Here is a 15,304-nt window from a genome sequence, read left to right as displayed (position 1 = left end):
GGGGCCTGAGACAAGGGCAGGGAGTAAGAGGGCAAGGGGGAATGGATTAAAACTGGAAGAAGAAGATTCAGGTTAGATATTAGCAGGAAATTCTGTGCTGTGAGGGTGGTGAGACCCTGGCCCAGGCTGCCCAGGGAAGCTGTGGCTGCCCCATCCCTGGCAGTGTTGAAGGGCAGGTTGGATGGGGCTTGGAGCAGCCTGGGCTGGTGGGAGGTGTCCCTGCCCATGCAGGGGGGTTGAGACTAGATGACCTTTAAGGTCCCTTCCAACCCAAACCACTCTATGATTCTGTGACTATACTCATGGATGATGAGGGAAAGATAAAAATCAGAGATGCAGAAGCATGCTTAGAGGCTGAAGAGCAGGGAAGCTAATGAGCAGTTCTTTGGAAGCCCATGGAGCACCCAGTGGCATCCCCCTTCACTAGGAGGAAGACCACTGCCTTCCCCTCTAAAAGCATCTAAGGAGAAGCTGGACTCCTAAGAGGAAGTCAGCACGTGGCTTCCTGGTCATCCTGGATGCCACAGAAACCAACAGGCATTCCCTGGAGACCCACCAGAGCCAGGCTGGGGAGTAGCATCTACTGAGCTGCAGGGCAGCTCCTCCACCCAAGCTCACCCTGAGCTGCTGGTGGGATCGAGATAGTCAGAGGTGTCTGCACTGGGGGAGGACTTCAGCCTTGGTGTCCTGGACAAGTCCACAAGGAGGAGGAGGAAAGGACTCAAAAAAAAAAACTTAATGTGCACAGCACGTAAAGATACACATGGACTTGGTTAAAAAGAGTTTCCCACCCAAATAAAGTTACCCAGATTATTTCACTGGAAGTTAAGATAATCAATGTAAATATGATCATGTAAATACAACAGGAGCAGCCTCAAACGCTCCAACTCTTACCTTCTGCCTTGCAAGACCAGCATGAAAATACCACCAGAAACAACTTGAAAATACACAACACGGAGAGAAGGGAAAGGTCACTAAATACCAAGCACTGTTCTGCCACCAGGATCCCTCCAGAAGCAGCTTCTCAGTTGCTTGAAGCAAATCCTGCATTGCTCAGACCCTGTTAAACCCCCAGGATTTTATGGTTAAAGCCCCCGTTTCAGCCAGGCATCGTCTTCCCTGCAGACACCTTTCCACAGGGTATTCTTTATGCTTCCTACAGCCATTTGTGAGCACAAGGGAAATATTTGGCTTCCTCTTTCTAAACTGTGCCTACAGATTCCTGAGTGATGTCTCTCAAACCTACCCTCTGCATATCAATCATTCCTTTGTTGAAGACACCAGTTATTTATAGGCGGCTACAGAATTAATACAGCAAGACAATCAAACTGTTTTAAGTATGTCTGAAGTTACAGCTAAGCCCCATAGAAGTCAGGTAACTTGAAGGTAGAGCAGATTTTCACCCATGATGTTGGAGATTATTAACTCCTAGACCTAAACTTGAGTACCTCAGAACTCAACTTAAAAATCAGACTCAGTGCATCTGGTATCACGGGATGCAAACTGCCTCCAGCCTCATATCCCAACTGCAAACTTAGAATCACAGACTGGTTTGGGTTTTCTGAAATGCACAGAATCACAGGATCATGGAATTGTTGTGGTTGGAAAAGATCTTTAAGACCATCAAGTCCAACTGTTAACCCAGCACTGCCAAGGCCACCACTAAACCACGTTCCTCAGCACCCCATCTACATGGCTTTGAAATCCCTCCAGGGATGGTTTTCATGACCCCTTTGCAATCTAGAGCAGTTGTTTGCTCCCTGGCACACCCATCTGGCAGGGAATGGTTACTTGGTCCATTTGTTTAATTTAATTAATGCATGTTGGATAGTTGGGGCTAGTGAATGGTTACGCTTCCACCAACATCTACAACACTTTTTTGTTTTAAAGTTAGTTAAAGGGTGTGTTTCTGCATGATTGGACAGAGGAAGGAGGAGCTCAGAAGAGGACCAAAATTTATTAAAGAGGAACAAAAGGCCTGAAGATACAGTGCAAATACCTGACAGCCACTAACGAACCTCAGCCCCTATGCATGGTCTGAACAAGCCTCCAGGCAGATCCAGAGGTGGTGAGTAGCAAAGCTCAGACTGAAACTGCAACTGGACCAGCCTGGGTGAAGAATATGCTTCATTTCCACCTGTAGACAGGTCCAGTGACTCCTTCCAGGACAGCCCCTGCCCTCTCCCTGGCAAATCAATACACTGACAGGGCTCCTCTTGAGCTGTGCAGTTTTTAATTACCTGAAACTTCACTGATTGATCAGATCATCCCTGATGGCCCCACCTGCCTCTGGAACCCATCTCTAACCACCCTCCCTCCTGGGATTACAGTGCTGTTGGGTGTTTATTTCAGTTACATACTTTCTTGAGCCAAAATTATTTATGATAGTCTCACAACTACAGAAATCTCTTTCTCCTTTCTCTAAATGTTGGGTGTTTGTGTGACACCCCCTGCTTCACACGGTGGTAGCACTGTCCAGAACTGACACACAGTCTCTCTTCTTCTTGGCACCAGTAATTCTGACTAATCAATTAACGCTTCCAGCCCCTTTACTCCTGATCCAATATTCCTCTGCCTTCACTTATTAGGCCTCCTCCTCAGGAGGAACTTCCTAACTCCAACCCACTCCCCCTGCCAAAGCATCAAGGGGGGACCATGGGAATAATTCCAAGATAGGTCTAACATGAGCTCTGCAACGTGCAGCAACACCTGCCTCAGAAGCAGCCACATCATTCCTCACTCATCTCTGTCCTTCAGCTCTGGCAGGTCACAGAGTGCTGGCACCAAAGGCACATCTTCCTTCCCAAGCTGGCCCAGCCTCATCTGCTGGTGCTGGACCATGGCAAGGTGCCTTTGGAGCCTGCTCACGCACAAAACCAGTTCCGCAGGGTCAGCTCTAGACAGACCTTGACACTCCTGTGGCCACTGGTGGTGGGGATCCTGGTGGGATCCTCAACACACAGGCCTGGATGTCATGTCTGAACCCTCCTCTGCCCCCGCAGACGAACGGGCACACATGGAGAAAGGAAAGCTGAAGGATTTTGGTACAAAGATGACAAACGCTGGTAACGTGCTTGTCTGAAACAACAGGGCCGTGCAACACCTCGCGCAGCAATCATACATTTGACACCTTGATGACATGGTCCTTACGTGTCTGCAAGCACTACATCTGCGTGGGAGTGGGGAGTGGAGTCAACCAGAGCCCTAAGAGGACAGGAGAGGGGGGACAGTCCCCAGCACAGCCACCCGAGCAGCACGTGCTGGAGCTCTTTGGCTGGGGAGGAGCCCTTTCTGCCAACACCCTTTCCCCTCCTGGGCACAGAGCAGCTGTGTGAACAGGTGAGGTGACACGTGCCACCAGGTCTGTCCCCCAGAATGGCAGAGGGTGTCTGGGCAGTGCTGTGCCACTGCTGCAGCTGCACCAGAACTGCAGAAGGAGAACTGACCTTGCCATCCACCCCAACCCAAGGGAGAAAGAGCCATCCTTCCCATCTCAGCCATCAATCCATCCAACAGCACCTCACTGAGGGCCCAAGACACAGCCCAGGTGTTTACGCAATGTAATCATAGACCCGGTTGGGCTTTTTAATCAAGAAGAGCTCAGAGGGGTGAGGAATGCAGGGATGGGAAGCAGTCCTCAGAAAAGGACAACACACAGCACCTCGCATGGAGAACTCGAGCAACTGGTGGGCCCCTCCTTCTCGCCCACTCTCGCTGCCTCCTTGTTTAGAGAGGCCCCATTTCTTCCTTTCTTAACTCATGCTTCAACCAGAGGTCTTCCAACAATGTCATAAAGTGCTTTTCTTTTCCTCTAAATATTTACCTTTCCATTCTCCTGTCCCTGAAACACCCCACAGGGCTCTTCTTGATGGGCAGACTCTGCTCTGGAGAAGCAAAGCCCCCTGTCTAGCTTTACAGCAGCATTTAAAGACTCTGAGCCTCAACATTTTAACTCATATCCATGAATAATGAGCTATAGGTTCATCTCAGAGCCTAATGCAGAGGGAGCCACAGTTCAATGACTATAAGCAATAATGAGATTATGCAGAATAAATTCTATGTAAGACCAGAATGTATCTTTATAGGTAAGATTACAGAATACAGCATTTGAGTATCTACAGTATCAAATCCTCTCTGTATTTTAGATTTTTACAAGATGCTGGACAGACTACCTGGAGTATCTGCAACCACAAGAGCAGATGGAGCCCACTATCCAATGACTCCATACCTTAACTCCAAGAGTGGACCTTCACCTACACGAAGGGAAGCTGTTTTGGTGCAGTCTATCAACCCCCACGCGTGGTACCCACCATGGGACATGCCTCTGAGGTTGCCCTAACATCTCCCTCAGCCCTAAGACCCCATGAGCAGAGCAGAGGTGGTGGCTCCATCCCCTTATTAAAACCCAACAGTAGCTGACAACAGACTTGAGGAGGTACAGAGGTAACACCACCAAGTCCCCCAAGTGAAAAGGCTTTCGAGGGAGCCCTGACTTTTTAAAATGAAAAGTTAGGCTCACCCACACCTTGTAACAACAATAATTAAGCACAATACAAAATGTCCCACCCTTTTCACCCCCCCGCCCAGTTAGGAGGCGTCGCGAGGGCGCGTTGCGAGATCAAAATCTGATCAGGAAAGACAGAGGAAAAGAAAATATTCCGTAAGCACGGTGACAATTTCACAGCTTGAGGAGCAGGCACATCCTCATCAATGCTCCTGTAAAGGAGCAAATAATTTGCAAGTGTAAAATCACACACTTCCAAGCACTTTTTTCCCCACCCGAACTGCTCTGACCCAGACAAGCCCAGGTCCCACTCACCAAATCCACGAATGACGGCGATTAGGCAAAAAATTAATATTTAACATCTTCCCAGGTGACACTTTTCCACTCGTCCCCAAAAATTCAGAACATTTTTCCGCTTGTTCCAAACTTCTGTCTCTGTGAAGTTGAACCGGGGGCACGTAGATGCTTCCAGGAGTTTTGATTCTTTGTGATTACATGTCAACTCCCATTGCAGGGTGGATGTCACCTTAGAGACGAACGCAAATGACTTGGCAGTCAAAATGTGAGGGTGCCTGTGGAGCAGCCTCTACGGACTCCCATATTTCTTCATTTACATCAGAAGGGGAAAAAAAAAGAAAAAGAAAAAGAAAAAAGGAAATCTATTTCTGGCAAAGCCCTGACTGCAGTTTCCTGCTCTCATTTGTATAATCCCTTCCAGTGATCTTGAGACAGAGCGGGGCGGGGGGAAGCAAACCTTTTCCAAACTGGAGAAACATCCCCATTTTCCTGTTTATTCTTTCCAGGTCATACCCCTCGTTCATTCACCACCTTCACAGATGAATCAAAGTTTCCTGAAGCTGCAGAAACTCCACTCCCGGGTCCCTCCTGCGTAACCCGCTCCGTGGACGCGCGGGATGAGCTTCCTGGGGTGCCAGGGGTGCAGGCAGCTACAGAGGGACCCAGGTTCCTGCCCAGCTCAGGGCTTACAGGTAGGAGGGAACGCGTCTGTCCGGCAAAAGGCCTGGCTTATCCATCCCACCTAACTAGAAGAAACAGCAAAGCTTTGGGAGGTCTCAGGCTCCCCGCAAAAGGTCACTGCACAACCACGGGTGTGCTCTGCGCTCGGGCTGCCCCCCAAGGACAGGGCTGTGTGTCTGCACGGGATCCCCCAGCTGCTTCTCCAGCCCTCCCTGTTCTCTGCCTGCAGGAAAATCCTCCGAGCAGGTACGTCCGCAGCTGCAACTTCCCTTTGAGCCGGAGCAGATTTGCGCGCCTCTGCATAAAATGGAATTTTACAAGATTTACATCTTAAATCCCGCCGCTCAACATCAAACCCGGCACAGCTCCCTGGTGCATCGAGACGTCAGGGGGTGGGGTGGTGGGGGGGGTGTTGCTGGTGGGAAAAGAGCCGCCACGGAGCCGCTCCCCCCACATCGGGGCTCCGGAATCATTCCCCCTCCATCCCCGGCCCCCCCCGGGGCTGCGGGGCTGCCGGCGGGCTCCGGGAGGCTGCACCTCCGCAGGAGCCGGGGAGGGGACCCGGGGGCAGAGGGAGGGCTGGGGAAATACAGGAGGATTTAAAGCTGTAACCGTGCGATGGTTCGGGAGCGCTGGAGGGGACCTACCCCCCCCGGCACTGCCCAGGCGCCCACCCCGGGGCGGGGAGGGGGGCGAGGGAAGGGCAGGGGGTTCTGCCGGCGAGCTTGGGGCGTTCCTGTGCTCCCTCCTGCTCGGGAGACCAGAAGAAAAAAAATAAATAAAAGTTCCATGTCAAGGAATGCACAGGCTGGAGGAGCGAATTTTCCGTCCCCTGGGTTTCCTCTCTTCCCGGTGAAGTCTCGGAGACATTTCACCTTGACAACCGGGAGGAAGGGCTTTTGTCTGCAGCGCGAAGCAGAAGCCCCAGCAAACGGGCTTGCTCGGGCTGATGTCCTGAGCGGGCTTTGCGCTCCGTATCCCAGCTGGAAGTGCTGCGTCATGTTCCCGACCCGCTGCCCGGGGGTAGGGAAGGGACAGCCGGGGAGCCCGGTGGCACGGACACGGGGATCACACCCCGCGGCTGGAGGGCTCTGCCCGTGAGCCAAGGGCTGAACCCGGTCAGACCACCCCCTCCTGCAGCTCAGCCCCGGCTGGGAAAGGGAATCAGCAGCTCGTTCATGAATCAAGATCTCAAAGCCAAGTTCAAAACAGGCAGGAAGGGCTGGGCTGGTGATGTCACCACCTGCCGAGTCACAACAGATTGCACCAGCACGGTCCAAGCTAAGGAAAAAACCAGACTGGAAGAGCTATGGGCTTCCACTCCATAACTCTTCGATGAAACACGAAATCCTATTTTGTTCTACTGACATGAAAAAACGTTTCCTAAAAATGCTGGGGCAACTTCAAAGTGTCACTAAAAAGCGAGCGCACCCGCAGAGACGGAGTGTGGACGCCCCAAACCCGCTGGCACCTCTCCTTTGCTTTGCTGCAGCTCCACTTTTGCCTGTTTCCTTCAAAAGGAGCCAGTTTTACACACAGCAGTGAATAATTTACCTTCAAATCATGCATCTTGTAGATGGAAAAGGCCCACAAACGTGCGCAGACAGAGATAAACGTTCGGGGACGCACGCACATCTCCACGCCCAGCCTGCAGGTTGCACTGCTGGTACAACTGGTCCCTCATTGTACAAAGAGCCATTTTCACACCCAGACAGAAGAGACAACAATTCTGCTTCTGAAAGTTAATTTCCATTTTTCAAAAATGATGTGTATTATGCTGGGAATGCACATTGGTTTGGACGTAATTGGAATCTCAGCTCAGATGATATTTCAAGCATTTCTTAAAGATGCAGTCACTTCTAGATCACTCTGCCCTCCGTTTCTTCTGGGAACTAAAGCCCAGGGTCACCAGCTTCTTCTCCACGTGCTTGGCACTTGCAGCCAGCCTAGCAAAACCCAGCATCACGAACCCACCAACCTGCCTCATGTGTTCTCAGAAATGAAAAACACTGCACGTGAGAGTTAAATTAAGCAACTCCCCCCACGGGGCAAACGGGATTTGCTGTCAACCAGCAAAAATTTCAGCTCACCTGGATGAGCTTAACCCAAGCCCCCAGGCCACTCCCAATGGGCACACCAACACTGGGGAGCAACAAATGACTGGCACCCCAAAAAATCCACCTCTCACTCTGTTGGCTTCTCATCCAATCTGCACCCAAGCTGAAAACTCTCTTCCTTTCATGTGACACAAAGAAGGTCCTTTTTGATGTCGTCCTCTCACCCTACCTGATTCTGCCCTTGCAGCTTTTCCCCAGCTCACACGTTGGCACATTAAAACATTACCAGGTTTCAAATGGTTTTGCCCTCCACCCCCCACACCTGGGAAAACACTGGCACATCCCTCTCCACTACAAAGTCGGCCAGGTTGGCCTTCAACATTATCCTCATTCCTCTTGCTGAAAAAGACAAAGTTAGCTCTCTGTTCATTTGGTAACAGATATTTTCGTGTCTTTTTTGTGTCTTTCCAACCTACCAGGCTGAGATTCTGCATTTGCTCTCCCCGCTCCCATTGGTGTGGTATCTGCCTTCGTGTTCCCAGCCTTGCCCTTCATCAAGCATCCCAAACTTGATGTGGGTAATTGCAGGGAGGACAGCAGTAATCAAATAGTGGCTGGGTGGGAAGGATAATAACTCATTCTCCTGTTTTTTCCTCGTGTAGCTTCTCAGACAGTTGAATAATTATTCCCCACTAAAGACCCAAATGAAAGACTAGCAATTGCAGTATCAACATGACACAAATTACTATAACTCTCAGGGCTGTGATCAGAACCCACTTCTACCTCACTTCTGGGTCTAAGCACCACTGAGTGCCCTGCCTCCTACTCCTACACACTTAAAAAAAAATCACCAAACGGCTCATTTTGATCATTATCCATTGGGCACCGTATCTACGTATTCAATATGCTTATTAATTAAAGGATACAATGGCTTTGCAAGCCCTACTAGGGATGAATCCTAGCCCCATGAGTCCAACCTGGCAGCCCCAGTACCGATGCTCCACCAGGGAAATGTCAAACGTTTTCTGAGAAATTGCACAGCCTCTTCAAAGCCATTTTCCTGAAGCCCAGCAGGCAGCATTTCTCCACATCTTTCAGAAAAGCTGCAGAAGTGCAGCTCTTGCACGCACGGCCCGGTAATCGTGCTGCTTTGAAACACTCCAGGCCCTTCAGCACTTTGTTACCTTTATTCCCTCAATCACCAGCAGGTTGCTGCGAAGGCTCAGGAATGTTCCCTGTCCTCGAGAGGCCCGGCAGCCTGAAGAAACCATCAGCTGGTATTTTGGACATCTCGAGAGAGCCCAGAAGCCCGGCACCTTCGTAAAAACAGGCACATTTGGTGCCGTCACTTCCCAGATCGAAGGCCACATGCAAATGCACAGTGGGCTTTTCACCCCAGGTAAAGAAATTAAATGCTAAATATGTTTAGAGGAATATTTCAGCTCCCTTCTAGTTGTTGATAGTGGAATAATCAGGATAATCGTGCAAACACCCTCACTTATAATCAAAAGGCATGCGAACCACTCAGACCAACTTCTGCTCCAACGCTGCTCCTGGTATTTTAGGAGCTGCTCTGCAGAGCCATATCGACCCTGTCACAAATGTCCCCATTGTTGGGGGGGGTTGTCACATGCTGCTGCCACAGGCTGCTCTGGGGAGTACAAAGCCCTCTATTGATCCGGAAAGGATGCAACTGCTTGTGCCCCAACCCGACTGCTCAGCTGCGCAGCAGCTTTTCATTCATCCTTTCTTTCTTTCTTTCTCTCTGGCCACACTGATTCACAATGATGAAATCCTGATTTGCAATTCTAATTCCCTTCTCTCCTCCACAATAGTCCTCAGCCCAAGGACTGACCCAAGAGCTGCACTCCCTTATCAACCCTTACAGTAAATACCAGCACTCTCCCAGTAATACTGAAAAATAGACTTAAGAAATGCAGTCATAAACCATACATCCCTTCAAAATTATTAGCTCATCAAAGATAATTTGAAGATAATCCAGTTTTCTTGAATTCTGGAATTCTATTCACCAAATAATAAGCTATACCTGCTCGAAACTGACTCGAAACCTGCAGGTAATTTGGTGTGCCAGGAAATTTCCAGCTTCAAACCCCAACCTGCATCTCCCCCAGACTCTTCTGCAAAACTCAGGTGGCAAAGAGCTCGCAGGAATGCAAGTCTGGGATACACTGGGTGCTGCACTGCAGAACCCAGTACAAGCAGAATTACAGGTAGGTATGGACTGGGGACAGGCTCACAGCAATCTCTTGCCAGTGCAGATGACTCCGTTTAATTGTCAACTCCTCAGGGCTGGTTTTTCCCTGCTCTGTGGGTGGTGCAGTCTCTAAGCCTGTCCGGTGGGTGGTCAAGAGGTGCCGAATGTCAATGAGGGACCCCTCTCATCACCCTACACTCAGGTTGAACCCGGTCTGCAAAGCTCTGGGTAAATACAGGCAGGAGACAGCACAAGCACTTCATGTTTTCCTAAAGTGGCATCACTGAAAGTCATTTGGCAGCTGGAGATGGCAGTTCTGGAGCAATGCTGTCAACACACCCTGAATCTCTCCTCCACAAATGCAAAACCAAAGTGCTCCCCAGGACAGTTCATCTTTTCAAAACAGACACATCACCTCCATCTTTCTCACCAACACCTGCCTTCCCCTCTTCCTGTCAGTAAAACTGTTTTCAGACAGGTAAGGCTCAAAACAAGCAACTCAATGTGGGAGAGGCAGCACTTCAGGACAAACTGTTCACTCAAAGGGGCTCAACCCCATCAAAGCAGTATCCAGACTCAGAGGCACTCGGTTGCTCTCACACTGCCACAGGCACGTGGGATAACTTCATGTGGAAGCCAACAGTCCCCAAGTCATCCTGAAGAGTCCCTCACCCTGCCTTGTCTTCCTGGCACCTCTAAGAAGGTGATACAGGAGGCAGAAGGCAACGAGGAGCTGCTGGGAGAAGACTCTGGACCAGGTGAGGCACCAACAGCGCACCAGACTGGGGTGGGTAAGTGGGACAGAGTCAAAAAGAGCCTGCACAAGAAACAGAGGAAACGAGAAAAAGGGAAAAAATGGAATATCAGCTCAGCAATAACTCAATCCACCCTGCAGCTTCCCAGGGAGCATGTCTGAAAAGTTTCCAACCAAAAATAACATAATGAATCAACAATAGCAGCTGGTTTGTGAATTCCGAGCACCACGTTCTTCAGAACCATCTCCAAGGGGTCTTAGTACCCACTTAGCTGGCAATTAATTAGTGGGAGACTAATTTTTCCTCTATTTTATGTCAACAGCCTATATGATGACACCTTCTGAATGCACAACTTTGGTAGAGGGCACAGCCACCAAAACCTCCCATCTGGGAACGGGCTGGGTACAGAAGGAGCACACGCACCGAGCAGGTTTCCAGCTGGATTATATTTTGATCTACAATTTCACTGCATCCTCAGGGAGCTTTAATTTTATGTTCCATTTTGGCTACTTCCAACCTCTAAAGCTTTTGCAAACCCATTTGTGGGAGAGATGCTGCAGGGGATGCCAGTTCCCACCGCAGCACATGAGGCAACTAAACCATCATTTATCTGATGGGAAGAGAAACTACCACAAATTTTTCAAAACGAGCTTTATATCTAAAATGAAATTTATTTGCTCTCAAGGCTCCACTTCTTTGGAGATGTAGATGCTGTGTTGCCTTGGTGAGGGAAGAATCATAGGTTTGGGTTGGAAAGGACCTTAAAAATCATCCAGTTCCAGCCCCCTGCATGGGCAGGGACACCTCCCAGCAGCCCAGGCTGCTCCAAGCCCCATCCAACCTGCCCTTCAACACTGCCAGGGATGGGGCAGCCACAGCTTCCCTGGGCAACCTGGGCCAGGGTCTCACCACCCTCACAGCAAAGAATTTCTTGCTAATGTCCAACCTAAACCTCCTCTCTGCCAGTTTTGATCCATTTCCCCTTGTCCTCTCACTCCCTGCCCTTGTCCCAAGCCCCTCCCCAGCTTTCCTGGAGCCCCTTCAGGCACTGGAAGGTGCTCTCAGGTCTCCCTGGAGCCTTCTCTTCTCCAGGCTGAACACCCCAACTCTCCCAGCCTGTCAGGAAACACTGGTGGCTGCTTTCAGGATGAAATTAAATGAAGTAACAAAGAAGTGCTGTAATCCCTTGTATTGCGGAATATCAGACTAATAATTAGAGATGAGGCATCTCAGAATAGTTGGGTGGTACCATATCAAGCATCATGAGGCTTTCCAAGCTTTCCAAGCCGTGACTCTGGGTCCTCCCTCCATCAGTGGAGCCATCTGGAAAAGCAGATGCTGAAGGAACGCCCAATGCCAGTGAGCTCTTCCATCTTCCCACTCCCTGCTGCAGGCCAGGAAGGAAAGCTGAGCCCTGCACCAGGCTGGACATCTTCAGGATGAGTAACAAACCCTCAGGAACAGCCCTGGGCTCTGATGTGGTCCTGGCCTCTGCTGACGCCGGCATCTAAAGCAGGACTCCGATGTAGGAGCTGATGCCAAGGCCTGGATTTCCAGCCATGCCAGAGCAGAGCTGGGAAGGTGCTGAGCAGCAGGGAGCTCTGCTGCCTTCCCTAGACCTCATCTCCAGCACAGATTTATCCGTGAAAAAAATTAATTGCCTCTTCAACCTAGGTCATAATATTATGACTTAAAACCCTCAACACTTTCTTCCTATTTTTTTTTCCTTTCTTTCTTTCTGTGTCTTCAACCCTTTGAGCTGCAGTTTGAGAGAGCATTAGCTCTCATCTCTCCTGACTGAAGAAGGGGTATTTTTACACCATGGCATTTTGTGTTACAACAAGCAGATGACAATTTCAGAGCGTGGTACTTAAGGAACTATTTCCTGACAGGCAACGAGGGAAAGCAGCAGTTTCCTCAGATTGCTGCTCCCTGCTCTCTCCCATAATGTGAACTCCCATCATGCTCTCAATTTCCTTTGAGTACAAATCCATCTGCATGGAAGTATTTTAAAATATTTGCTGTTACATCTGATTCTGTGTCAGGGAAGGAGCCCCAGAACAGACAGGAAAATGCATCTTCATGTGTATCTCCATCTACGTTCTCCATGTGCCCCCTCACTTGCATGATTTCATGCCCACCTCTGGCTGTGGTGATCCCAAGAAAAGGTTCCTAAATCTTTGCAAATGTACCACTTAGCATTTGTTTGGGCATGGACTGGCCACCAGCTGGTCCCAGCACAGCCTGTCACCGCTGCACCCACCTCCAGGTGTCACATCCCCACGGCAGGCAGGTAAAGGGGACACACACATGGAGCGTGTGCCTTGCAGAACCTGTGTGCAACCATCTGGGGCAGGACAGAGAGGGGGTTCTTACCTACAAGTCTAGAACAAGACTCTTCATCTACCCTGACCTAATATTACAGTCCCTGGTTTTCACTCTGAAGAAGATAACCCGATACCTGGAACCCTGAAAATGCAGGGATCTTCAGTTCCTCAGACCCCTTCTGAAAGCTAAAAAAGCTAAAAAAGCACAGACAATATTGCAGAACTGACCAATGTTAAGATTTTATGTAATACATCATTTCCATAGAACCATAGACTCATTTTGGTTGGAAAAGACCTTTAAGATCATCAGGTCCAACCGTTCCCCCAGCCCTGCCCAGGCCACCACTGCCCCATGTCCCAGAGCACCACATCTACAGGGCTTGGAGATCCCTCCAGGGATGGGGACTTCACTACTGCCCTGGGCAGCCTGGGCCAGGGCCTGACAACCCTTGCCAGGAAGAAATTGTTCCTACTATCCAACATAAACCTCCCCTGGCACAACTTGAGGAAATTTCCTCTTGTCCTTGGCATATTGAAACTTCCCTCTCAATGATACGTTATATTTCTGCAACAAAGAAGTAACTGACATTGACAACAGTCAATTTTTCATATTAAAATCACTCTCATTTTCACTTCCAGCAGCAGAATAATAGGCATGTCTGTATGAATTCACCCAAGCCAGAAGATTTTGGCATGCTGAAACTGGGACAAATCAGAACAGTAACAATTTTTAAATCATTTGAAAACAACGACTGTGCCACCCTCATCCCAGAACATTTCCCAGAGCTGGCCACACAAACTAAGTCACTCTTGGTCATTAAGCGCCAGCTCCAGAGTGCAGCACACTGTGAAATACCTACAGCACGTGGCAATAACCTGCTCTGAACCAGCTCAAGGTGGGTGAGCTCCAAGGTGGCTTTGACCTCCTGTGGGTATTTCTGCCTCCTCACAGGTACCTGGTTTTAAATCGCCCTCTCTTGGGGGAATGGAAGAAGTGGTGGTGGTTGGTGGACTACAGGCCTTTTCTCTCCTTTTTTGCAATATTGGCTGAGCTGTGGTCTCTGTTCTTGTGAAACTGCAACCCTCTAAGCACAAGGAGCACAGGGAACCCCCTGTAAATCCTTCTGTGGCCAAGCAAAGTGAAAACAAGGGAGTGTTACCTATAGTTTAACAAAAAGGTTAGTGAACGTGAAGAAACATCCTTGGAAGCTACATCAAGGAGAAAACACCTTAATGCCCGCAACATTTACTGGTCTTATACAATTCTCATCTCTTACAAAGACCTGTGCTATCCCGTGGCCATTCCACCAATGTATGGAGGAGCTAGATGAGAACTCAAACATCCATCCCAGCTCCTTCTGCTGGGGTCACCCTGCAAAGAGATCTCAACTGCAACACAGATGAGCCAAAATGGGACTGAATGAATGGTGTGTCCTTCACAAACCTGCTCTTCCCATGCATTTAGCAACCCATCTTGTCACTTCTGTGCCCAACTGTTGGATTTTGTTCTTACTAAATACACAAAGTCACTGTTCTCAAGGTCCACACATCAGAAATCCATTTCCCTCATCTTTCCTGTTGGGAAATCAGCTTTGCAAAAGAAACATAGAGGGAAAGGGCTTCTTAAACTCATTATTCTTTTATTATTATTTCTTAAGTTTATTGCCTGGGTTCTCTAATTAGAGAACATGTATTCCCAGGCAGAATGTGAGGGAATGGCTACTTTCATTCCAGGCAAAACCTTTCCAAAGACAGTGTCACAAGTGTCAGCTCCACAGGAGCACGAGTGCCCACCTGGCACCGAGATGTGTGTGAAGGGGTTTGTGTCATGTAGCAGTAGAGAAAGTGTCTGCCCAGATAAAGCTCCTTTTTCACAGAATCATTTGTGTTGGAAAAGGCCCTCAAGATCATCGAGTCCAACCACTACCCCTACTCTCCCCAGTCCAGCACTAAGCCATGTCCCCAAGAGCCACATCCAGACAAGTCACAAACACCTCCAGGGATGGAGACTCAACCACCACCCCAGGCAGCCTGTTCCACTGCCAGACAACCCTTTCAGTGAGACAGGCCTTTTCCTGCTGTTATCACCAGCAGTGGAAAAGCATCTAATCCCCAGCATGGGGCATCCTCAGATGATGCTGGGTGTGTTACAGCACCCACACACCTCTCCTGCCATGCCTTCGAGTGCTGCTGCCCCCAGGGGATTAGACTCAGGATTTAACAGCCCCCAAAGCCCCTCCCTCCCTCTGCACCAGCTGAAATTCCTGAGTTTTGCCTACAAAGACTTTGCAGGGAAGTGGGGGCCTTGCTTTTCAAGAGTCCGAGTTCTGCCAAAGCCCCACAGAAAACATCTCTTTTACTCAAGCTCAGTGTTACTGGTATTATTCTACTGGGAGGTGTCCCTGCCTGTGGCAGGAGCTTGGAACCTGATGATCTTTAAGGTCTCTTCCAACCCAAACCATTCTGTG

At 49.4% G+C, this 15,304-nt stretch overlaps 1 protein-coding gene across 3 annotated transcripts in view; it reads right to left on the bottom strand.

Annotated features, from left to right (window-relative positions):
• PDE4B (phosphodiesterase 4B) overlaps positions 1-15,304 on the bottom strand; it is a 202,054-nt gene that overhangs the window by 82,156 nt on the left and 104,594 nt on the right. The window contains exon 1 of one of the 3 annotated variants that reach the window (XM_051625510.1): positions 4,820-5,191. The exons of the other annotated variants lie outside the window; for them this stretch is intronic. Within the exon in view, the coding sequence (XP_051481470.1) occupies positions 4,820-4,866 (47 nt within the window). The 5' untranslated portion in view covers positions 4,867-5,191. Of the gene's footprint in view, positions 1-4,819; positions 5,192-15,304 lie in introns of those variants that run through there. 3 annotated transcript variants of the gene reach the window in all.

This window comes from Apus apus, chromosome 7 (assembly GCF_020740795.1).
Source record: "Apus apus isolate bApuApu2 chromosome 7, bApuApu2.pri.cur, whole genome shotgun sequence".
In the NCBI taxonomy this organism is placed as follows: Eukaryota; Metazoa; Chordata; class Aves; order Apodiformes; family Apodidae; genus Apus; species Apus apus.
This window is presented reverse-complemented; position numbering and strand designations above follow the sequence as displayed.